This window comes from Hevea brasiliensis, chromosome 7, assembly GCF_030052815.1.
Source record: "Hevea brasiliensis isolate MT/VB/25A 57/8 chromosome 7, ASM3005281v1, whole genome shotgun sequence".
Classification (NCBI taxonomy): domain Eukaryota; kingdom Viridiplantae; phylum Streptophyta; class Magnoliopsida; order Malpighiales; family Euphorbiaceae; genus Hevea; species Hevea brasiliensis.
Window position 1 is genome coordinate 16837171 of NC_079499.1, and position 25283 is coordinate 16862453.

The 25283-nt window shown below is 33.6% G+C and overlaps 2 protein-coding genes and 1 non-coding gene across 5 annotated transcripts; 2 read left to right on the forward strand and 1 right to left on the reverse strand.

Moving 5' to 3' along the window:
- Positions 1 to 11963: 11963 nt before the first annotated feature.
- Positions 11964 to 14878, forward strand: LOC110654863 (septum-promoting GTP-binding protein 1-like). The gene is made up of 6 exons (XM_021810996.2): positions 11964 to 12543; positions 12627 to 12747; positions 12829 to 12925; positions 13034 to 13073; positions 13160 to 13243; positions 14484 to 14878. Exons 1-6 carry the CDS (start codon positions 12157 to 12159, stop codon positions 14646 to 14648), a joined length of 894 nt encoding a protein of 297 aa, XP_021666688.2. The 5' UTR covers positions 11964 to 12156; the 3' UTR covers positions 14649 to 14878.
- A 5177-nt stretch (positions 14879 to 20055) lies between these two features.
- LOC110654903 (uncharacterized) lies at positions 20056 to 22972 on the forward strand. Of its 3 annotated transcripts, XM_021811031.2 has the most exons (5): positions 20056 to 20591; positions 20682 to 21557; positions 21686 to 21954; positions 22532 to 22716; positions 22838 to 22972. In XM_021811031.2, exons 1-2 carry the CDS (start codon positions 20268 to 20270, stop codon positions 20859 to 20861), a joined length of 504 nt encoding a protein of 167 aa, XP_021666723.1. In that variant the 5' UTR covers positions 20056 to 20267; the 3' UTR covers positions 20862 to 21557; positions 21686 to 21954; positions 22532 to 22716; positions 22838 to 22972. The 3 variants fall into 3 exon arrangements, with proteins under 3 accessions (XP_021666723.1, XP_021666722.1, XP_021666721.1); XM_021811030.2 differs by having other exon boundaries at positions 22510 to 22972; XM_021811029.2 differs by having other exon boundaries at positions 22532 to 22972.
- A 1883-nt stretch (positions 22973 to 24855) lies between these two features.
- On the reverse strand, positions 24856 to 24986 carry LOC131181918 (U6atac minor spliceosomal RNA). The gene has a single exon (XR_009150392.1). It is a non-coding gene; the product is annotated as a U6atac minor spliceosomal RNA (small nuclear RNA).
- Positions 24987 to 25283: the final 297 nt, after the last annotated feature.

Below are 25283 nucleotides of genomic sequence, written 5' to 3' on the forward strand. Positions count from 1 at the left end.
ATAAACTAAGTGGCCATCAATTTTCTTTGATTTAAATTGAAATAAACTAAGTGACCCTCAAAATTGACCTAACCCGGGTAACACACATTCTGCCCTGGGCAAAATGACTAAATAAACAGTGTTTGTTCATTTGGTCATAACTCAATGTAGAAACATCCAATTGACCTGAATTTTATATCAATGGAAAGCTTAGACAATTTAGGACAACTTTTATGAAGAAAACAACTCCAAATTCTGACCAAAACTTAATGAAATTGCTCACCAAAATTAGGACACCAAAGCTGCCAGAATGGGATTCTGCCCAGAAATTCTGGGTAGATACCAATTCGGCCAGCCTTACAAAAGTTAGCATATCTTGAGCTAGAAAACTCCAAATGGAGTAATTCGAAAAGGGAATTAAAGAAAAAATGTAAAGGAACAACTTTGGTGAAGAAAATTTTGCCAAATTTCCACTGTAATAATGACTAATAGAACAGTAAACTTAAGGTATGAAATCTCAAAATTTTGAATAATATAAAATAAGCTTTGAAATGGTATTGGCAATCAATGCCAACAATTTTAGAATACAAAATATGGTATATTAGTGATACTAGAACTAATATACCTATTGTCTATAAAAAAGTCAACATTTTAGTTGACTAATAGGATGAATAGTAACTATTGAACTGCAATTGCAAAGAACTTTACATTTAAATTTGTAATATGCCCTAATAGGCCTAGTATAATTGGTTTGGATAGGTTGGCATGCCAATAGGGTTCTGATAGCAGTACTGCATATGGCATCATGCTATTCTGTGATTTATGGCTTATGTAACCATTTCGTGATTTTATGGCTTTTAGCCATTCTGACACTATTGTAATACTTGGCCTCGTGCTTAATATTTATTACAGCTTATTAGTTGTTCTGTTGTACACCGGGAGACACTTTGTGACCGATGGTGTGATGGCCAAAGATACTTGGTACCCAGTGCCAGTTTACCCATTTATCCAGTCCAGTCAACTAGTATAGGTTACTTGGGCAACCAAAATAAATCTCAATAAATGTTTAATCAAATAATTAATATAAAAAGTACTGAATTAATAATACTATAAATAATTACCAAAACTTGTCTATACGAAAAATTAGCATACACTATGCATGTTTATTTCATTTTAGTTATTTTTATTTTATTATTGACACCACTAAGTAGTATTGCTTAGCGCGTTACTTTTGCCACGCATAGGTACTGGAGATACGGAGCATGAGCCCAGTAGACCGTAGACTGGGAATTAGATTTGGATCTGCATTCTGCAATTTGTGGTACCTCGACCAGCAGTGCATTTGGTAGGATTGCTAGGTTTCATTTTGTATTTTACATTTTGTATTAGATCTACATTTTGTCATGTAAATGATAAATTTATGTAATTATTGTACATATTATGAGTTAATGAATTTGAACATTTCTTGTAAATATGAGTATATAATTATTCATGCATGGAATGAAAATTGAAATTTTGAGTTTGAAATGTTGAGAAGTGTTGAAATTTGATGAACTGTGATGACTTTATGTTGAAATTATTTAGAGTTTGGGAATGAATGAAAATTTGGGAGTATTTTTCACAGGTTCCGAAGAATTGTTTTCTCTATTTTTAGTCAGCACTTTGCTGGATTTTCTGTAAAATTTTCAGAACCTTAAATTAATTCATAATTTCAATAAATAAATTAATTGACATAAATTTCACATAACGACTAATAAATGAATAAATAAATAAATAAATTAAGAAAGAGTATATTTTAATGAAATAAGATATGGTGCTCCGCCACACTATGTGGCATATCTTGCTCGGTTACACTATAGATGGGTAAGGGGTGTCACAATTTAAGTCTTATAGGACAAGATCAAGTCTACATTCACTCCTTGCTATTCCGCTTTGATCAAATGGGCCATGCACTTTTGCTAGGCCACTCTAAAGGCCTTCTTAGCCTCGTTCAGGCTTAGAATGCCTAGGGAGCATGCCTAATTAAAGCAACATAAGCTCCATGCTTTGTTTGGAAACCTGTTGGGCCCCCTGAATCCACTTATTATTTTTTTTTTCACTTTTTTATTTTCTAAAATGTATTTTTAGGAGAAAATATCATCACTATTCATCTCTTTAGCGCTTCTAGAACCTTGAAACCTTTTAGAATTCTCATCACTGGGCTACTCACTACCTCAAATATTTAAGCCTTCAAGATACTAAAATACGGGTTTACAACATTATACTACTATATACTAATTATATGAAGCTAAGATATGAATAATACATTTAATTATAATATGCTTCATAATTGATTCAAGTATAATAATTTTATAAAGAGCAATTAATGAAACATTTTTAACATATTTTATAAAATTATTAAACATAATTTAATAAATTTTAATATATAATAATTTTTTAAAATATTCAAAATTTTTAATTGAAATTTTAGATTTTGATATATTAAAATTTTATGTCATAATAAATAAAAAAATTTTATACATTTATGAATAGATATATATTAAAAGAGAAATTAATAAAGATATAATGTAGTTTAAATGGTAAGAGCTTTCTATATATATTTACTGGTTTAGGATTCAATTCCTCTCTCTACCAAACTTAATTTTAAAAAAAAAAGGTAAAAGTGTTGGCTCAATTTAAACTCGATCGGTTTTATTTTTGGTTAAACTAGTTGAAGAATAGTCCAATTTTGATAACAAAATTAGAAACATATTGCATTGGAAATAATCACTGTCGACACCATATTTTGGCCGATCCCTGAAATCAATAAACTTTAAAGCCGATCCCCAACACATAGTCTCCCTTTACCAACTAACCATATTTCCGATCTCTCCTCAAAAGGAATCTAATTAATACTAAGTCCCCGTATCATTTAAAGCCTCACCGATCTCTCAAACCAATGGTCAAGTCCCCTGATCAGTCAATTATATTTCCGATCTTTCTTGTCAAACGAGATTGAACCAACATTAGGCCTTCGTGCCACCAGTCTTATTGCCGATCTCTCATTTAAAAGTTTGGGAATAATAAAGTTAAGGTTTCGATCCGGTTTAATGATGATCTCGATCTTAAGTGTTCAAGTCAAATTTCCAATTTTAATCAAGTCCCGTTTAGCGTTGGTTCCCTGCCGATCTCATGCTTATTGTGTTTTCCGACCTCTTACACTTAGATCAATAATCACTTTTAGTTATTGTTTTAATATGCTCAAACAATCAAGTAATTAGGCAATTTAGAGATTTTCCGATCACATCCATTCATTAAACAAAAGGGGAATTTTCATTTCATTTAAAATTTGTACAAGTCATTCTGCTGGAGGATCACCCCCAGCCTGATCTACATTTTGTTCGCTCCCTCTCTCACCTTCGGCCTCCTCCTCACTTTCCTCTTCGTCTTGGGGAGCCAGGTCAACCATCCAGGAGAAGTCCTCCTCAGAATAAAGCTTCTTAAGCTCGGCTGAGAGATCCCTGTGAGCATTCACATAAGCGCCGGCCTCCCTTGTCACCGCCTCTTCTTCTTTTGCTCTGAGCTCCTCAGTGAGGTGAGCAACTTCACCGGCTCAGAGCGCTCGAACTTCTTCAAGAACATGATCTCGCTCGGCCAGAACATGAGCTTGCTCGGCCAGCTTATCCTCGTAGAACTTCATCCGCCCTTCAATTTCAGATATGTAGTTCTGAGCGGATGAGAGTTGGGATCAGAGGGAAGCCACTTCATGACCCATCTTCTCGACCTCCTTACCTAGGCGGTGAGCCTTCTCTCGGACAATGTGCTGGTTCACCAAGCACTCCACGTTCAGGCTCATAAATCGGGTCAGGATGTCATCGAGATTGTTCAGAGACAGCCTATCCCGATCCTCCTAAAGGCAGATGGAGGACCCCAAGACTTTAGCAAAACCCGGGTTCTCTCGAACCGTGCAGTTCTTCTCCAATGAATGGATCAAGATTTGGGCACCGCAAGAAAGGGTCCTTACAGAAGGTTGGGAAGGACCCCCTTCCGCACTCGAAGCAACTGGAGGAGGTGGAGGCGGCTCTTATTGGTGAGGAGGAGATCGGACCACTTCTATGACTGGCGGTCCCGAGGGTTGAGACGAGCCTCCTTACATCTCCCCGGGATCATGACTGGGCATTTGAAGCAGCTCGGAACGCTTCATCTCCCGCACTTTTCGGGAGACCTCCCTCTTCCGTTTTTGGCTCTCCTTAGAAGCTTCGCCGCTTGCCATACCTGCACAAAGAAGAGGTCAGTGAGGTCGCTAAGGTCCAAAGATCTGAGATATAGAAAATGCTGATGCCGAGGTCAGAGAGCTGAAGCCCGCAATCTTCGCTAGTGATCAACTCCATAGTCCAGTGATGCAATTCGGCAGTCACTGCATCCAAACAAGAGAACTTCTCTCTGGCCGCCTGATCTTTCAGCTCCATCACCATCAGGCCTTCTTCCCTATTTAGGGTGAGGCGTTTCGGAAGTAAGGGGCCCTAGTGCAGCCAGCTGCGAGGGAAGCCCTCAAAGCAATTCGGAATTTTGCTCCTCGGAATGAAGAAGCGATTCTTCCAATTCTTCAGGGAGGAGGGCAGATCGGTAAAAAGCCCACAATGTGGCTTCGCCTGGAAGAACCAATACTCGTCGTCCTTTCGATGAGTTAATCTATGTAGTTCGGCGAATACCTTAGCTATAGGACGGAGTCCCTTAGCTCGGCAGAGGCCTCTAAAGGCTACTAGGATCCGCCACGAGTTCGGGTGAACTTGGGCGATGCACACTTGATGAAATTTTAAAAATTCCTTGAAAAAATCATCAAGGGGGAACCGCAGCTCGGCCTTTAATTATTCTTCGTATATCATGATCATATCATTCTCCTCGAAGAAATGATCGGCACGAAGATCGCCGTGGCACTTAATCAGCTCGTATGAATCAGGCCGGATGTTGTACTCTTGGCTGAACGACTGCAGGTTGGTTTCTTGCAGGATTGATGGCAGCTCATCCATGGGAAGATTTTCTCTCCCTGAAGAAGGTACATGCCTTGATGGTGCTGCTTGCCCCCGAGCTGGAACGGAGACCCTAGGAGGTTCAGGTTGCGCACTTGGTCCGACCACCTCCACTTCATCAAACGACCATGAGATCTGAACGAAAGGGGGGCTTACCGCTCTCTGACCCTCGGCGCCGCTCATTTTCAAAGGAAATAGAGAATTTAAACTAAAAGGAGGATCAAAACCCTTACCAGAGCTTGATCGGTGTCGGAAGAACTTGAAAAATCGAGAGAATTTTGGAATCACTCGCGGGATGCTGAAAATGACATAAGAGAGCAACTGGCTGACCCATCCCCTATTTATACCCGTCTGAGCATTTAATGCTCACGATGTTCGTGCATCGGTTAGCGGGATTCACCAGCTTTTCTGACACGTCTCACGAATATTCCAGAAATTCCATAATAAAAGGGATCGGCTAGTTACAGATCGGTGAATTAAGGCGGATCAGTTAAGGGTTGTTCAATTAGGAACCACGTCAGAGATCGAAAAATAATCAATGCGATAATAAAAATGATAGTTGTCAAAACAAAATTTTATTTCTGAAAAGGTCGGATTACATCATTTGGGCGATCTCTAGAGATCGGATTACATAAAAGTTGAATTACATCATTTGGGCGATCTCTAGATATCAGATTACATTGAAGGTCTGATTACATCATAGGGGGGATCTCTAATAAAGACCTATGTCAAAGCCTAGTCTCGTGGCTGAATCAAAAGATGTGTTTGATTGGGAGACCGGCCATTGACATCGGATAGATGTACAGCTTAGATGGGGTGATTATGACTCTCATGAGGATGGAGAGTCATCTCCACTGTCATCGACCAGAACCGAGCTGTAATTGGGACGCCCAATGTGGTGAGGAGCCAAATAAACTTTAAGGGGCAGTCACCGATGTTAAGGGGAATATTAGCAGTCTTCTCGCCCGAAATCAGTTCACCGATTATATCGGTCGAACTATTCGAGATCGACACGATCGAAGTCCTCGATCCAGAGCGGTAAGTTAGTCCGGTTCTCTCACTGTCATCAAATGAGGTTATCATAATTCTCCGATCACCGGGATCATAAATTTTCAGTCGGGGAATAAAAAGAACAATCGGAAAAAGATTAAAAGCCACTATCATGGCCGGGACTACTGCCGGAGCAGTTAAAACAGGAACTGTGAAAAGGAAGAGGAAAAATCAAATGCGGGGGGCTTCCCGGTTGAAGGTATATATATAGGAAAAATTCGAGCATTTATTGCAAGCAGAAAACGAAGCGGATGCCTCGAAAATCAAAGGAGTAAATGCTTTGACTGGACCGAACCAGAAAGAGGAAAAGACCGGAGCAGGAGAGATCGGAAGAGAGGAGCCCGGCATGAGAGATCGAAAAAGGATCATGTTGAAAAGATCAAAAAGGAGGGGAGGTCGGAAAACAAAGGGAATAAGACAACTTCCGCTAACTGTCGTCATAATCAGAGCCAAGGTAGTTAAAGCGTTGCAGACGAAATCTCCACTGCACGCCCCAGAATCGCCCGCATTAATGACATGCGCCAGAGTATGTCATGACAGTGCTGTACATCCTAATCTCCAACATTGATCTTACTTATAAGGACGAGCTCGGAGCCCTTGGATTAAAGAAGAAGACGACAAGACCAGCGCCTTTCACTCCTAGCCCTCGGATCGCTCTTGATAAGAAAACTTTGGGCCTTCAGATTAGAAGAGAGAAAGGACAAATATTTCGGAAGGGATCTCAGCCGTCCGTTCTGATTCTCTTTAATTCCCGAGCCTCAGATTATGTCCTTTAAAATATTAACCCTCCATCTCCCTCAAAACAAATCCAGACCCTTCATGGGGAGCACCCGGTTCCTATAAATACCTGCATAAAAATTGTTCAAAAGGGGACGGAAAAATAGTGAATATAGCGGAAGGACTCTGAAACTTAATTCAGTTCGTTACTCTGCTATTTTTGAGCTCTCATAAGAAAAACTTTTGAAACCAGTTTTCTGAAGTATTTTCTCGCAAAGGGATTTTTGAATACTGAAACTCTCCCTTTTCAGTTCGATTCATCATCCGGTGACACTCTCACTTTCTGTCTTTGTTATCTTTATTTCCACTCTCGTTGTTCAAGCTCAACTTCATTCAAACTTGGTTATTCTTTTGACTTGACTGCATTTTAGCAAAGTATCCTTCATTTCAAGGCGAACCTTAGTCCTCCGGCTATCAACCCGCAGTCCTATTATGTTTTGTGATTCCGTAGTTAGTTTAGTAGATTCGGCTCCCTACAGGTGAGTGCTTATATCACTGCTTTACCAAGTGCTCATTTTATTTTACGTATTTCTTTTGTTTTTATGTTTGTAATTTTCACCAAGTTTATACTGCGTTATAAAATGCGAAGAAGGTCATTCTCGAGTTTACTTCTTTGTTATTCAGTCCATTCTTTTGTTAATCTTTGTTACTTCTAAATGCAAGAGTTCTAGTCCCGAGTAGCGTATAAGTAGTTGGATAAAATGTAGGTAACTGTATCTTAAGCGTTTCCTTAAAAATAGAAGGTCTAAATAACAAGTCAGGAAAATAGTAAAGTTGAATAACTAGACTAACACAGAAAATAATTGGGCAAAACGTCATAAGGCGGAATAAAACCAAATCTAAGATAAATAAATGGAATAGATCGGGTATCAAAAGGTACTGGTAAGGAGACCACATAGGAGGTCGAAAAATTCAGTCTGGTATCCCCTGTCTAGTCACAAGGTACCAATGAGTTAAAAGAAGCCTTATTCCAATCCCTGGCATCTTTGAATGCCAGAACCCTTAGTTTTAGGCTTTTATGATGTGTAGCTGTAATCAAATTTCGAGAGATCGAAAAAGTCCTTATCCGACTCCTATTAAAATAAAAGAGATCGAATGAGAGTTCTTATCCGATTCTCAATCCAAAATTTTAACAAATATTTAAAAGATATCGGAGGAGAGTTCTTATCTGATTCTCAATCCAAAATTTTAATAAATATTTAAAAGAGATCGGATGAGAGTTCTTATCTGATTCTCAACCAAAATTTTAACAAATATTTTAAAAGAGATCGGAGGAGAGTTCTTATCCGATTCTCAATCCAAAATTTTAACAAATATTTAATAGAGATCGGAGGAGAGTTCTTATCCGATTCTCAATCCAAAATTTTAATAAATATTTAAAAGAGATCGGAGGAGAGTTCTTATCCGATTCTCAACCAAAATTTTAACAAATATTTTAAAAGAGATCGGAGGAGACTTCTTATCCGATTCTCAATCCAAAATTTTAGCAAACATTTAAAAGAGATCGGAGGAGAGTTCTTATCCGGTTCTCAATCCAAAATTTCTAATTTTAACCTAAAAGAGAACGGAGGAGAGTTCTTATCCGATCTCCAATCAAAATTTTAATCTAAAAGAGATCGGAGGAGAGTTCTTATCCGATTCTTAAATTGAATTCTAACAAATATGCAAAATGACCCCTTGAACTAAACTGATACACAACAGTAACTCACTAAGGGTCGACTCATTTATTTATGTATCTGGGAAACCCGAATTAGTGAAAAATCAAATATTCCCTTTTACCAAGAGGATTAACATCTCCGTTCGAACCTCCTAACTATCAATTCTAGTTTATAAAGAGCTTGAAGTTAAATTTGCTTACCCTCATTAAGGGATGAGGTGGGGTGCCTAACACCTTCCCTACCCGTTTACGGAACCTAGAATCTCTGTTTTTGAAGTGGTTTCATTTTAATTTATTTTCACAAATGGTTTTCTTTAATTTCCCTCAAAATTAAAGTGGCGACTCCTCACTCTTTCCCACTTCGGTGAGGGTTCGTTCAGGCGACCGCAAAATACCTTGCGACAATCACTTTAATTAGATGTTGCTCCATAATAATATTACTCTATAATCAATAAAAAAAAGGTTACCCATTTTACAAATGAATTAATAATCGAGTTGCATCCATGTTTGATATTGTTCATTGGAATATACAGGGTCCAAATCAAGTCAGTTCAACTTTTGGTTTTCATTATTTTGTCACATTTATTAATGATTATTCTCGTTGTACTTGGTTAGTCTTAATGAAGAATCATTCTAAATTATTTTCCATCTTTCAAAAATTTTATGCTGAAATACATACTCAATTTGGTGTCTTTATTAAAGTTTTACATAGTGATAATGTACGATAATATTTTTCTCTTCCTTTTCAAACGTTTATGTCTTCTCAAGAAATCATCCATCAGTCCTCTTACGCACATACTCCTCAACAAAATGGAATAGTTGAGCATGAGGACATACATTTAATTGAAACAACATGTACTTTGCTTATTCAACATCATGTATCTTAGCATTTTTTGTGATGTTGCCTGCTATTTAATTAATCACATGCCTTCTTCAGTTTTGCAATATTAGTCTCTTTATTCAATTCTCTATCTAGATCAAAACCCATTTCCTCTTCAGCTTCGTGTATTTGGTTGTAATGGTTTTGTTCATAATCTCACTCCAAGAAAAGATAAACTTCAACTAAAATCCACCAAGTGCATTTTCTAAGGATGCTCTTGTTTTCAAAATGGCTATAAATGTTATCTAATTATCAAGAGATACTTTGTTTCAATAGATGTAACCTTTTTTGAGATGTCTCCAAATTTTTCACCAAATACAATTAATCAAACTTCCATCTCCATAGCTTTTTCTATTCCTACTCTTTAGGACCAAAAGGCTTTTCCTCCACTTCGATATTACTCAAGCTTACCTCAAACAGATCCTCTGTTAGGTTAGCATTGTTGTTCAATAATTTAGGATGTGTCGAAGTGAAACAGACCATTCAGTTTTCTATAGACATTCTTCTCATGGCAAGCATATTTATATGATAGTTTATGTTGATGATATTGTCATAATAGGTGATAATCATGAAGGCATTGTCCAACTTAAACAACATTTATTAATCATTTCCTAACTAGAGATTGGGAAAATTGAAATATTTCATAGGCATTAAGGTGGTTTAATCTAGCGGTGGTGTAGACATTTCACAAAGAAATATATGCATTGGATATATTAAAAGAAATTGGCATGCTAGACTGCAAACCTATTGATATTCCTGTAGACCGAAAAGTTAAGCTTGTTCCTGGATAGGGGAGCCTCTCAAAGACCCTAGCCAGTTTTAAAGACTTGTTGGTAAGTTAAATTACCTCATGACACATGACCAGATATCTATTTCCCATTAAATGTGGTTAGCTAGTTCCTACAAGCTCCTTGTAATAGTCATTAGAACGTAACAATTCGAATTCTTAAGTATATTAAAGGAACTTCAGGACAAGATAAGTAGTATGAAGACAAGGGACATACATAAATTATAAGGTATTTTGATGCAGACTAGGCAGGATCTCCTTTAGATAGACATTTTATTTCAAGGTATTGCATTCTAATTAAAGGGATTCTAATATCCTAGAAAAGTAAGAAGCAAGATGTGGGGGCTAAATCGAAAGCAGAAGTAGAGTATCGAGCTATGGCTTTGGCTACATGCAAGCTTATAAGGTTAAAGCAGCTTCTTCAAAAGTTAAAATATGGATGAAGCTGATTTGTGACAATCACGTTGCACTACATATTGCATCTAATTCTATGTTTCATGAGAGGACAAAGCATAAAGAGATAAATTATCTCTTTATTAGACAAAAGATCAAGTCTGGATAAAGTGCAACTAGTTTTGTTAGTTTGAATGACCAGCTAGCAGACATTCTTACTAAATTTCTCTAAGGACTAAGATTGAGTATATTTATAATAAGTTAGAAGCATACAATATGCTCGAACTTGAGAAGAAGTGTTAGAATAAGATTGTACATATCTATAAATTAATGGATTGATTAAGTCTCTATAATCAAGGGATTCCTTGATTATGTATATCTTCCTGTATAGGATCCTTTAATTGTATATGTACAAATCAGAGCCTGAGAAAGTTATCAAGCAATATTTTCACAAATTCTCTACTTTCTCTTTTATTCTCTTAATATTAGTAAGTCTTTTAAAATGTCATGTGGTGATTTTCTTTAAAAAAGTCAAGTGGCTTATTTCTGTGAGTCATTTTCGAAGTTTCAGCTTTTATATATATATATATATATATATATATATATATATATATATATATATTAAAATTAGATGGATGGATGAATTAATTGATAAAATTAAAATTTTGAATTCTAAAATTTATAAATTAACTAATAATAATAATAATATTTAAAGACTAAATAATTATTCTTATTAATATAAATAAAATAAAACAATCTAGTAATTGAAGAAATTAAATTTTATAAATTAATTAATATAATTCTAAAATATATAAATTAAATAATATATTATGGTAATACCTAGAATTTAAATTATAATTCACTAAAAAAATAATGAAAGATAATAAAAAAAATAAAAATAAAATTAAATACTTAGCATATAATAAGACTAACTATTAAATATAAAAAAAGTTTAGCTATATGTGATACCCGTCACATGGTAGTATTAAAAATAAATGTCATATAATAACTTAAAAGGATATATAAATAGATTTAGATATAGATATTTATTAAGTTTTTGTATTAATTTTTTTAAATAAAAACCTCCAAAATTCCAACTCTTAACCATTAATTATATGTGTTTGAACGAGCTGGCCAGGAGGGAAAGGTTGTGGTTAGCAGGAGAAATAGGGGGAAAATTTTAGTTGGAAATTTAGCCTTAATCCACAAAATTACACATAATTATTTTTATATTCCCACAATACCCTTAAGGTGCAAACAGATGAAGCCAGCAATTTGGACCACTAGTACAGACGTCCCACACATAATGCGTGGATAAATTAAGTCAATGGTCCCGTTAAAGTAGTCACATTGACAGCAAAAGGTTGTTACTTTGTAACCGAAAACTTTCAAATTTTAGCCATTATTCCAAAAATACCCTTTCGCTTTCAAAATATTAGCACAGCTCCTCGTCTGGCCTCTAGTTTTTCTCTCATGGCCAAATAGATCTGTTCCATCCACAAAGTCTCAGGCCATCCTTTCTCACTTTAACGCAAACCCCCAAACGACAGGGACAAACAACAAACGACAATCCTCTTTCTTCTTGTTTTTTCGCAGGAGCTATTGGAGAGAAGATAATTTAATTATGGTTCGTTTTGATGTTAGGCTGAAGCTTCAACGTCGCATTTCGATCCTCAGGCGGTGTATTCTCCGCGTATGGAATCAAATTCTCATGTGTTCCTTAGGCAAGCCTATCCACTATCGAATGTTGCCGCCTCATTCTTTGCCTGTTTCATCCTCGTCGGAGACCGCCTCCAGCGGATTCGTTTCGGCGGTCATCACTCCGTCTTCTACTCCTCCTACAGTGAAGATGACGGCGATGGCACCTGCGATGAGTCATAACCACCATGATAATAATAATAATAATAATAATAATAATAATAATAATAATAATAGTAATAAGGATTCGGATTTGGTTGCTTTGAAGATCAGTCTCCTCGGGGATTGCCAGATCGGGAAAACCAGTTTCCTGGTAATTAATTTATTTTAATTAATTATTGTAATTATTGAAAAATATCAAAAATTAATTAAACAAGTGAAATTAAACGGGTGAAGGCTAAGTACGTGGGGAATGAGACAGAAGAGGGAGGAATGCTGAAAGATGGAATGAATATGATGTACAAGACATTACTGGTTAAAGGTGCTCGGATTTCTTATGGTCTCTGGGAAGTTGGTGGTGAGTTTTTTTTTTTTTTTTTTTTTTTTAAATACTAATTAAGTTGTTGTTATTATTATTATTATTATTATTATGGTGAAGGTGATGAAGCCTCTAGTCAGCAAATTCCTCTGGCTTGCAAGGATTCTGCAGCAATTTTAATCATGTTTGATCTCACAAGTCGGCTCACATTAAATGGGTTTGTTCGTTTGTTTGTTTTCTTAATTATCTATTTTTCCCTTATTAATTTGATAATTTATGATTATTATTCGTTTTATAGATGATATGTTTTTCTTGTGATTTCTAGTGTCATACAGTGGTACCAAGAAGCAAGGAAATGGAACCAGGTAGCTAAAAACTACTCTCTCTCTCTCTCTAAATAAATATGCAATTCCAGTTATAATTAATTGATATGGGTTTGGTGATTTTGTAGACTGCAATCTCAATTATAATAGGAACCAAATTTGATGATTTTATTCAACTTCCCATTGATCTTCAATGGGCAATTGCAAGCCAGGTAGCCTTCCAATTTGACCTTCTCATTTCTTAGCCTATTGAAATCATTTTATTTTTAAATTTATTTTTAAATGATCTCATATCAGTTATATAGGTAAATGATATACCTCTAACAAAGACTTAGGTAATCTTCTCATCAAAAGTAAGACTCAGTTTATTTTTTGTTTTTTTAATTAATTTTTTTAAAATAAATTAAATTCAATCCATTTTCTTATCTTTATAAATCCAACTTTCTATGGAGATAATTTGAAAAAATCAAAAAGCTATGCCAACATTGATCACATGCTATAGAATGTGGATAAATAAATAAATAATACATTTGCCTATTTGTCATGAAGAATTTTGGGATAAAAAATCATGTAGTGGTTTCTTATCCATCAATTATGAAGCATGAACTTGGACAATGATTGAAGAGACACATAGTTGCCCATTTCAATGACTTCAACTTGCTGATCTTTTCTATCTAGCTTCTATTATTTGTGTGTTATTAGTCTATAATTTATTTATATTTTTTAATTTAAACGTATTGAAATTTTATTTTATAAAAAATTAGGAAACTCATTAATAAAAAAGTAAGAAGTATTATTAAGTTAAAAAATTATTAGATTAATGCATAACTGAATAATGGAGCTCAATAAACCAATTTCTATAACACAAAAAGACCCAGCCATAAACACGTCCCTAGTAAAGGTTAAGAGGCTCATTTGATTGATATATAACCGTTGCAAAAATGGCAGACCCATCAGAGATCAATATTGTTTTGAATTGAACACCTAAAATAATGTTCCAACAAGCAAAGTTGTTTTAAAATTTGCTTATGTGTTTATGGGGAGAAGACCCATCTATTGATGCATTCACATTAATACTCCATCTCTCTAGTGTTGTTTATTTTATTTTATTTTTAGAAATTATGTAAGAAAGAATTATTAGCAATATAAAATTCAATACTTAGTTGCTAAAAGTATTTGACTTTTATATTTTACGGTGTATGTTAAACTTAAAATAAGTGGTCATCTTTAAAATTATAAGGTCTCGAATTCAATAAAAAAAAAATTGAAGTATTGTTTTTATGTTATGACATATGGCATTCTCAATTTCTAGGAAATTGATAAAACAATTGCAATTTTTTACAATTATTTTGTTTTTTATTTTGTTTGTTTAGATTGCTCATCCAAACATCCTTTAATTTTATATCTTGTATGACAAAATGACTCAACATATGTACAATATATGTGTGACAGGCAAGAGCATATGCCAAGGCTTTGAATGCAACACTATTCTTCTCAAGCGCAACCTACAACATTAATGTAAATAAGGTCTTCAAATTCATAACAGCAAAGCTCTTTGACCTGCCATGGACACCTGAGCGAAATCTTACAATTGGAGAGCCTATTATTGATTTCTAAAGAGAAAGGAAAAGTCTTATTATTATTTAGTACATAGCAAAAATTGCCTCTCTTGAACTACAACATTAGCAAAGTACAATCACAAAGTCAACCGTTCACTGGGATTATTATTTTTATGTTATTCCAGTGATTTTGCGAGTTGTTTCTTTTGGAATTCTGTTTAAAAGCTGAAGGGAAGAGAGTCCTCATCTTCATGAATGACATAACATATGTGGATGCTCAGCAATTGTTAAAAAAAAAATCTTTAAAACCCTAAAAAAAAAAAAAGAGGAAGGAAAGGAACAACAATTTTGTTTCTCTCTTTCCAATTTAGTCCATTTCTTACTACTTATTTGGGTAAAGTCAATATATGGTTTGTATAGAATAGGGTACTCTTGGGCCTCTTGAGGGATGTGCTACAAAACATAAATCTTATGAGTTATAATGCTCCATTTAGCTACTAAATTTGTCAACAATTACAAAATCCCATTTCCCTCTCAAATTGATGGGAGTTTATATATTATTTTCCTCCTTAATGAGAAATTTGAGAATAGTTTTCAAGTAATAAAGGATTCAATTCAATCTATAATAAATGAAAATACCATTCCATTAACAATTGCAATAGATGCCAAACCCTTTGGGCCAGATATTTGTGGCTCTTCAAATTTAAACATTAGTTATACTTATATGACAAGTTAAAGACTTGGGTAGTCTATGGGATCATTTGATCTGAATAACATAAAAGCATTGTTGTGACACCCCTTACCCGTCTGCAGTATAGCCGAGCAAGTTATGCCACTCAGTGTGTCGGAACACCAATTCATATTTCAATTTTAATTAATCTCTTTTAATTTATTTATTTATAATTTTTGATAAATCTAAATTTTTCCGTAAATTTTATAGAAAATCCGGCAGAGTGCCGGCTATAAATTGGAAAAACAGTTCTTCTGAACCTGTTAAAAACACTTCCAATAATATCATCACCTTATTCTCAATCAACCTCCAATATATTCTCAACAATTTCTCAATTCACTTCAATATCTCAAAATTCAATTAAATTCAAACCACAGTCAACTCAATAAAAAAAATGCTCAATTTATTACTGAACATGTTTCATAGATATTTACATCAAAAGCATAATTACATGAATTTATAATATACATTACAGAAGGTTACAAAATACAAAATATCAAAATATCAAAATAGCCTAATGTCCTACCAAATGCACTGTAATGTGAGGTGAATCTGAACTTTAAGTGCAGATATGAAGGCTCACCCTGTGTGAGGTCTGCTGAACTCCCCAGCTATGTCTCCTGTACTTGCGCATGGCAAAAGCGACACGCTAAGCAATTCTGCTTAGTGGTGACAATATAAAATAGAATAAAATAAAATAAAATAAGACATGTGTGCAAAATGTATATTTACATTTTTGGGGTGGACTAAATTTTAAATATTTATTGCAATATTATTTGATTAAAGTTTGGTAAAATTTATTAATACTGCCCGAGTAACCTACACTAGTTGATCGGATGGATAAACGGGGTACTAAGTACCTCGGACCATCACACCATCGGTCACATTGTGTCTCTCGGTGTGCAACAGAACAACTAATAAGCTGTGATAATTATCGGGGATTAAATCCGAGTATAATAACTCATTATCATAGCCAAAGGCTATTATATCACAGAATGGCATGGGAAGCCATGAAATACAGAATGGCATAAAGCCATATGCAGTACTGCTAACAGAACCCTATTGGCATGCCAACCTATCCAAACAAATCACATTAGGCCTACTAGGGCATTTAACACTTTTAATTTGTGTAATTCTTTGAAATTGAAATTTTTATGACTACTATTCATTTCATTAGTTAACCAAAATGTTGACTTTTACATTGACAATAGGTAATTTAGTTTAAATATCATCAACATACCACATTTTGCATTTTAAACTTGTTGGTATTGGTTACCAATACCATCTCTAAGCTTAATGTGAATTGGACAGAATTTTCAATTTTCAATCCTTGGGTTTACTGTTCCATTAATTCGGTGGGAATTTGGAAAAATGGTAAACATGAAAGTTGTTCCTCATTTTGTCTAGTTGAATTTTTTTTTTGAATCACTCCATTTGGAGTTTTGTAGCTCAAGTTATGGCCTAAAAACCATAACTGGCCGGATTGGGCAGATTCCAAAAATCTGGGCAAAACTGGTTCTGCCAGATTTGGTAACCTAACTTTGGTTGGCAATTTGACTAAGTTATGATCATAATTTGGGTCAAGTTTCTTCATGAAAGTTGTTGGTCTATATGTCACCTTGTTGCTGGTAAAATTTCAGGTCAATTGGACCTTGCTAGATTGAGTTATGGCCAAATGACCAAATACTGTTCATTTGGTCATTTTGCCCAGGCAGATTGCAGGTCACCCGAATTGGAGCAAGGTTTTGGTCCACTTAGTTTGGTCTTATGGGCATGGTTTCTTCACCAAATTTGTGCCATTTTATGTCTAGTTTCATGTCCAATTGGCCAAACATCAAATGAACCTCTACAATTTAAGTTATGGTTGTCCAAATAGGCTGGACTCACATCTAAACCTGCAGGTCACACAAGGCAGCCACTCCAACCTCAAATCCCACAACCCAATTCACTTCATTTTTTATTCAAACCAAACCAAATGGTCACTAATTGACCATTAAAACTTAATTTCACCATTACATGATCAACATCTCAATTTTGGGTCCAAACCCTAGCTCTACCATTTCAACTTTTCAAACACATAAAATCAATGGATCAATTCACACTCCTAATGATGCATATATAAGTTTAAATAATTAATTGTCACTAACCTTTAATGGAGTTAATCTCAAGCTTGTAAGAACTCTTCCTTTTGATTTCTTTTTGCTCCCAAAAGCTTTACTAAGAGGAAAGAAGAAGAATTTGTGTTGGGAACTTAGGCTTTAGTTGGGTAAAAACTAAGAAAAGCAAGCTTGGTAAAGCTTGGCTATGGTGGACAATGGGAGAGCATGGGTGACGTTTTTGAAGAGAGAAAGGGCTGCTGAAATTTTCTAGAATTCTGCCTCATTTATCCCTTTTTATTGAATTTTAATTGTCTTGCTTTAATGTGATTAACCATAGCATTTTTAATTACCTCATGCTTACATAAGCATGAGGTAATAAATCCCATTATTTCCATTTACTTTTCTTTCATTGCTTATTCATTTTTTTAAATAAATTTTCATTAATATTTGTTCATATTTTATGTCATATAATTCACTTGCATAAATGGACAAGTTGGTCAAAAATCATCTCTGAAGACGAAATGACCAAAATGCCCTCCATTTGGCTCCAAAATTATGATTGAAAAATTTTTCTAAGTATTTTCTTGGCATTCTAATGCCATAAAAACCTCAATGACCCTTCTCTGGAGTCCCAAAAATTATTTTATAATTTTTCCCCTGGGTCTAGGGCTCCTAGTTGCGAGAATCGCAACTTCTCACTAGGTTACCCATCGCTAGGGCACCGGCTCATTTAACTTGGTTGTATTTTATTTCTAATTTTTTTTAAAATTTTTCTGATTAATATTTGAGTTAATTATGATTGCTCTCTTTAGTTTAAATATTTTTCCGGACGTTCTAGAATGTACGGAGTTGCTACCGGGAGGGTGCTACAATTGTGATAAATTATTTCACTCAATTTTCATTTAAAAACATTGCTCGTATTTATGGGTGAAATTACTGATCAAAATTGTGTTGAGTTAAAAGGTATTCATATTCAAAGATTTATTATACACCTAAAGGCCCTAAAAAGGAAAAATGTTGTGCGCATGGCCGGGCCATGTGATAGAAAGGATCTTGAATCCAGAAAGTCTAAAATCCTATGTCCATGTTGACGCTGTATGCTTGGAGCGGTGCTGCCCAAGAGGCTACACAGCCTAAACATGTAAGGCCCCACAGTTAGATTAATGTCGAGACCTGATTTTTCATGGTCATTGTTATATTCCTATTTAGACAACGAATCCTAGTTGTATTAGATGAGGGCTATCTTATATTAAACTGTTGGAGTGTGTCTCAAAATCAAACTAAGGTTAGATTTCCAATTTCATAAGGACTCCAATTTGAGATATGACTTCATGACCTAGTATAGATTATATTATAAATAGGACTAATAATACAAATTAGGTAGCTTTGCCAAGGTGTTTGATTTTGTGCAATGGCTTGAACTATAGTTTATCCTAGATTGCCAAAAGGATAGGGGGAGTTATTCTTTTGTTTAGAAGAGTGGGTGAGCAATGGGCTCTGGGATTAGGTTTAGGATGTAAACTCAATAGTAATATTGTTATAAGTTTTCATATGGAAGACTAAAGAATGAGATTGTTTTCCATCAACATATTAGAGGCTTTGAAGAACCATTCAAATTCTTGTGGTTTTAAGTTTATTCTTATTTGCTATATGCTTTCTTCACGATTAGTTGGGTTATCATGAATCTCACTTTTGGGTTAAGAAAATATTCGCATGACTTTGAAGTTTGAATCTCAATTACAACCATCTTAATCATTAGAGTATTAGTCTTATGAGATAATTTCATTTCATTATAATCAAACCAAAAAGATGCCATAGAATTACATTAAATGGTTATCTATTTTCTTGACATTCACAAAACTTCGGAGCCAGAGTTTATTGTGAATAAAAGAAGCAAATGAAAAGGTAGGGAAATGTAAATTAAGATTCTTACTTGGATAACATCCTTAGCTTGATCATTGCATCTGTGTGTCTTTAGTTGATGATGCTCTCCGTCTAGCTGTGGCATCCCCCATGGACACTCTCCTCAGCACGGGCTACTTCTCGCTCATCTTCTCCCTTTGTAAATGGGTCTAAAAACTTCGAACTAGCTATAAATCTCAAACCCTGCAATTGATCTCAAGAGAAGTGGCAAATTGATCTTCAGAGGTCTTCAAGAGAGGGAGAGAGAAACAACACAGGGTGCACGTGGGATAGACATACGAAACTCTAGTAAACAACGTGTCGTTTTTAAGTTTCACTTTAGCCAACATTTGAAACGACCTTATTGCAATCCCTTTCGTCGCTCTCTTTAGATGAGGGTGAGGGAGGGATAAATAAAAGTAAAGAAAGATAAGTAATTATTTTGCTCCTATTTAAAAAGATATAAGTTAATAGAGAATAAAAGTAAGTAAAGATAAACCTTACTCTCCCTTATCCCTCAAATTCTAATTATTCTTACACTTCAATTTAAGGTATAAAAAGAGATAAGAAAGAAAGAAATTAAAATTATAAATATTTCTATCTATACGTCGCTTAAACTTATCATTATTTCACCTCTTACCAAACATAAAAAATATACATTACTTTTCTTTACCTTTTCATTATTTTTCCCATAATTTTTTTTTATTATAATCCTCCTACCCTTTCCATCCTTTACGCTTACTTAAATTTCCATTTCTTACATTCCTCCCCCCATCCAAACAAACCCTTAAACTCCACTCATTTCTCGAATCTACGATCAACAATCTACTCCTTCAGGTTTCTCTTTTCCAACGAGAACCAAAACTGAACCACTCATTTCTCGAATCTACGATAAACAATCTACTCCTTCAGGTTTCTCTTTTCCATCGAGAACCAAAACTGAAAAATGGGCGCACTTACGAAGCTGATCGACGTCGTTCTCCTCCTCTTCTTCCTGGTAATCGCGGTGGCGGCGCCGTTGCTCGACGCGCAGACATGTCTCCCATCCAGCTACTTCCCAGACTTCTTGATCGATCTGAAGCGGTGGTACAGCCAAGAATACGGCGACTATCTCATGTCTGAGAAGCCCCATTTCTTCGTCGGAGTTGTTTGGCTCGAGCTCCTCTTTCAATGGCCTCTCGCATTTTTCAATTTGTACGGGATTTTGGCTTCCAAGCCTTGGTTTAACACCACGTGCTTGATCTATGGATCCTCCGTGTTCACTTCCATGGTAAGGTTGTTTCCTTTGAATTCTGTGTTAAACGGTCCAATTATAGGATTGATGATTAATTTGAAGTGATTTGTCAAATCTCAATCTCAGGGTGCTATATTAGCTGAGCTGATGGGGTCTGGCAAGGCATCGGACAAATTGATGATGATTTATTCACCCTTCATGGGATTTGGAATTCTAGCAATTCTGCGTGGACTGATGCCAGTCTCTGCTAAGACTGCTTCGTCGATGGGCAAGAGAACTATACTGCCCAGGAAGAAGAGAGCTTGAGAGACAAATTTACTGATATATATATATATATATATATATATATATATATATATATATATTAGAGCGCTTTACCTATTTCTCTTTTATTCACTGACTGATTATTTTTATTATTATTTTTTAATTTAATCTATTGAGAAAGCTTTTTGATGAATAATTTTGCACTTTTTATTATTTGATTTATTTTTGTTTTTATGCCCTGTGAAATTTCTCTGCACTGGATGAAAATGCATAAATAGAGATGGGCTTTTCGTTTTCAGCAAAGAAATCTGTGGGAAGAATTTGGTGTATTTTGCAGATGGCTTTATTAGATAATAAATTTGAGGTTGATCTCAAGAATTTCTGTTTGTTTAGCCACTCATTATAGCTGTAGTTGCGTGTTAATTTTGGAGTTAATGTTGGAGGTGTCAAAATGCCAAGGATTTTATGTCTCCCTCAGAAAATTGGAGCTTATAAACCACGCCCTGTTCTAAAAATATAACAAGTTTGATGTTTGAAGGTGATGATCTTTGATACACAAATATTACCATTTAGAAATTTCTTGTAGTGTTGCTGTTTTTATTTTTGGGTTGCTCTAAGAACAATTTGATCTAAATTTAATTACTTAATCTTAGTTTTGGGAGTAGTTCACACTGTGGATGAAGGATGAGGAGTCTAGTTGAGGCCAACAATTTCTATGCAAGTGGAAATTTTCTCGCGGTAAAAAACTTACATGTTTTCTTAATTTTTGTTTGTTGAACCAGAATGCCTTGAACATCTGCACAAGAAAGAGATCTGACAAGCCATTAAGTTTGAGAAAGTCTTTTAACTAAAATTTTTATATGTAGATTCAGGAAAGAAGAAACATGAAACATGGAAATTATAGACAAAAGAAAACGTGGATCTTCACTGCAGTAGAAAATGAAGAGCAAGAAACTAAGCCTTTTTAAACTGTTGCTGATCAATCTTTCAGAGCTTGTTCAGACTATCTCTTGAATCCTATGTGCAGCATGTCTGAGATAGAAAGCCAATAGTACCGCCCTTGTGGCAGTTTGAGCTGGGAATGGGTGTACCACTATAGTGATACAATTGGAGGTTCCAAGAATGTAATTTCAAGGTTAGTTATTCTTCTTCCCAAATCATCTAACTCCATTTTCAGTGATTTGACAAACTGCAAGCAGCAGAAAAAATGTATTCTTAGAAAACAGACATACAATAGGAGAGTGTATACCTTAATTAATAAACTGGTTAAACTAACTCGTAACTCTAAAAATAAATTTATCAATTTGTTTATAATATTTTTTTATACTTAGAAAAAAAAATTAGGAGAGATTAATTTTTCATTTTGGTGTTTATAAATTATATATTTATAAATTAATTTAATTAAATATTTTATCATGTTATTCTCATTAAATTTTAAAAATTTCACTATAAATTTCATTTAATATTTTTTTTTAATTATTTATATAATAAATATACTTATAAGTTATTTTTTATTAAATACATCAATTATTTATTAATGACTTATAATATTTTAATTAATTATTTACTTAAAATTTTAAGTGCATATGTAAGCGCAAAAATTAGTTTGTCACCTGATTTTTGTAAGTCAGAACTTGCGCTTTTGAAAGGTTTGAAGTTCCTAGAATCAATACGCCGTTTTAAGTGACAGAATTATGCTTAAATCCATTCAGCCACAAGACTGATAATGGAAAGGTCATAAATGTTGCACCTCAAAATTTGCAAATCTTGAGAGAGGGACTGACAGTTGCGAGATCTAGCTCCTCAAATTGGCGACATGTGGACATTTCCCATCCCTCAATTCCTGTCTACCTTAAAATTATTTCCTTGAACTGTTATACTTTCAAGAGACGAGCAGGTGAGTCTGAGAAACATTTCTTCAACATCACCTTGTGGGATGCAATTGGCTATGTCCAAATCTTTGAGCGTGAGCTGGTCATCAACAGATTGTTAATCCCATATACTTTTTTAAATGTCAGAGTTGTAAGGAAGAAGCTGCCTTTACTGAACTCAGGGTCAAAACCCTTTAAGCAGCCAGTTGAGTTTGCCGCCCCGCAAATAGCTGGACTGTTATAGACAAACAGCCAATGGAAAGGACTTGGTTTAATACTTTATTATTATTTTTTTTTAATTTTATATTATATAATTGCAAACTTATCCCAAAAATTGAAGAGCTTATAGGTTCACTTAATCATAGGTAAATGGCACAATTTTTAATCAAATTATATGGCTCAAAAATTATATTGAAACAAGTTGTGAATTTATGCTTTGTATAAGTTTAATTAGGTTTTATTTAATTATTTAATTTTAACATGTAATGAGTAAATTTATAAAGAAATTTATTAAAAAGATTAATTCAATTAATTTTTAAAAATAATTGAATTAAATCATTAAACTATTTTATCAAAAAAACCATTAAATTAATGATATGATGAAATTTTGTGAAAAATGCTATTTTAGCTTCAGGATATATATTAACAAAATTATTGTTTGACCCATCTTTTGAATAAAAATTGAAACTGTTAAATTAGCAATAAACATGTAAAAATAGCAGAATACATAACCTCATCAGGCATTGGCATTAATTAAACTACTTTTATATATTTCTCTATAACAAATCACAATGTCTTATCAAACAAAATTCAGCTTTTTGCACAATAAAATTGTAATTAATAGATTTTTTTTTCCAAAGAAAATATATCATTCCAGTTTAATATTCGATTTGATCAAACTCTAATAAAAAGAGTTTAGATAATATATAATTAGATTTGAAATAAATTTAAATTTGAGATATAATACTCTTAATAAATTTAAGTTTTATGTTTTATATATTTGTTACTCGAAACAGTTTATATAAATGATTAATTAAATATAAAATATATATTTTAATAATATTTATAAATTTTTATATATTATATTTTAAATAAATAAATTTTAATATTTTATAAAATTATTAAAATATAAATTATTAATAAAGAATATTTTTATTTAAATCATTAATTAAAATATATAAAATTAAATGAATTTAAATATTTTTTAAATATAACATAGAGTTTACATTTGAAATGGATTTAATTATTAAAAATATTAATCAAATTTAATTTAGATGTGATGATTTTTTGGAGTATTCTTTATGTTTTAATCACTACTATTCAAGCATGATTAAGGAAACAAACATGATTTGCTGCTAGGAATTACGAACATCCTCATAGCTATGGAAACTATGGCTTAAGGGTAAACATTCGATTCAAATCGAATTGAATCGAATTAAATTATAAAAATTAAATTATATATTTAAAAAATTGAATCAAATCGAAATAGATGAAAAATTGAATTAAATTAAATTATTCTATTTTGATCAGTTCGGTTCAAATTCATTGATTTTGATTTTAATTAATTTTTAATTTAAATTTAATTTTTAAGTTATTTTGTTTAATTTTAACTTTAATTTAAACTTAATAACCATTAATAAATGAAATTAAACAATATATATATAATTACATATAATTTATAAATTCTCCATAAAAATAAATAAATTCAAAAATTAATAAAATTATTTAATTTAATTCAATTTAATCGATTTTTTTTAAATTAAACCGAATTAATATAATTAAAATTTTTATAATATAAATCAAATTAAATTAAATTATTTTAAAATTTAAATTAAATTAAATTATTTTAATTTAATAAAATTATTAAATTAAAATAATTTAATTTAATTTAAATGGAATAATGTTCGGCCCTTAAACTAAACTACGGGCAACATGGTTACAATCTCTTGGAACAAAAGAGAAGGAAAACCGATCAAGGGCTGAAAAATAAAGCTTAACATCTCTGATGATATCCTGGATATCCAATTAAGAGAGACTACTTGGCAATCTCCTTAAATGATGATCTGGCAACTTGAAGCTCAATTTCATTGCTTGCCGTACCAAACAGCCTCCCAAGCCTCAAAAGATGTCATCATGATATGACACGACATTGTATTGAAAGAACAAAAAAAATTGGGTTAGAGATCCACCTGAGAGGCGGGTAGCCTTAACCGTATGTGTTGGTAACAGGTAAGCCCGAAGGCTGTTCCCGTCCCTGTCAGGGGAGATGCCAACCATCTCTCCTTTCTACGAACACGATAGCATGGCCCATAAGAGAAGTTTATAAAATAAAAAGTATTTTTATTCCGTACCGATGTGGGATTTTGGAGTTGGAGTTCGAGTACATGGGCCTCATATTTAGTGGGCCAATTTCAATTTAAGTGAGTTTTTTTTTTTTAATAATTACTTTCTATTAAGATTTTAATTTGAGATACCATATAAAATTCGTTAAAATGTTGAGCTACTTTCTTTATTATTATCTAACAGAAGTTAAAACTTTCTTGATTCCTACATGAATTTTCAAGAGATTTTTATAAGCATCAAAACCTTTATT

Excerpts from the sequence above, each read along its gene's own strand:
- LOC110654863 (XM_021810996.2), top strand. The coding sequence starts at position 12,157 with ATGGTTCGTTTTGATGTTAGGCTGAAGCTTCAACGTCGCATTTCGATC. Across the intron at positions 12,926-13,033 it reads AGTCGGCTCACATTAAATGG|TGTCATACAGTGGTACCAAG; the intron begins GTTTGTTCGTTT and ends TGTGATTTCTAG. Across the intron at positions 13,244-14,483 it reads AATGGGCAATTGCAAGCCAG|GCAAGAGCATATGCCAAGGC; the intron begins GTAGCCTTCCAA and ends TATGTGTGACAG.
- LOC110654903 (XM_021811030.2), top strand. The coding sequence starts at position 20,268 with ATGGGCGCACTTACGAAGCTGATCGACGTCGTTCTCCTCCTCTTCTTC. Across the intron at positions 20,592-20,681 it reads CCTCCGTGTTCACTTCCATG|GGTGCTATATTAGCTGAGCT; the intron begins GTAAGGTTGTTT and ends TCTCAATCTCAG.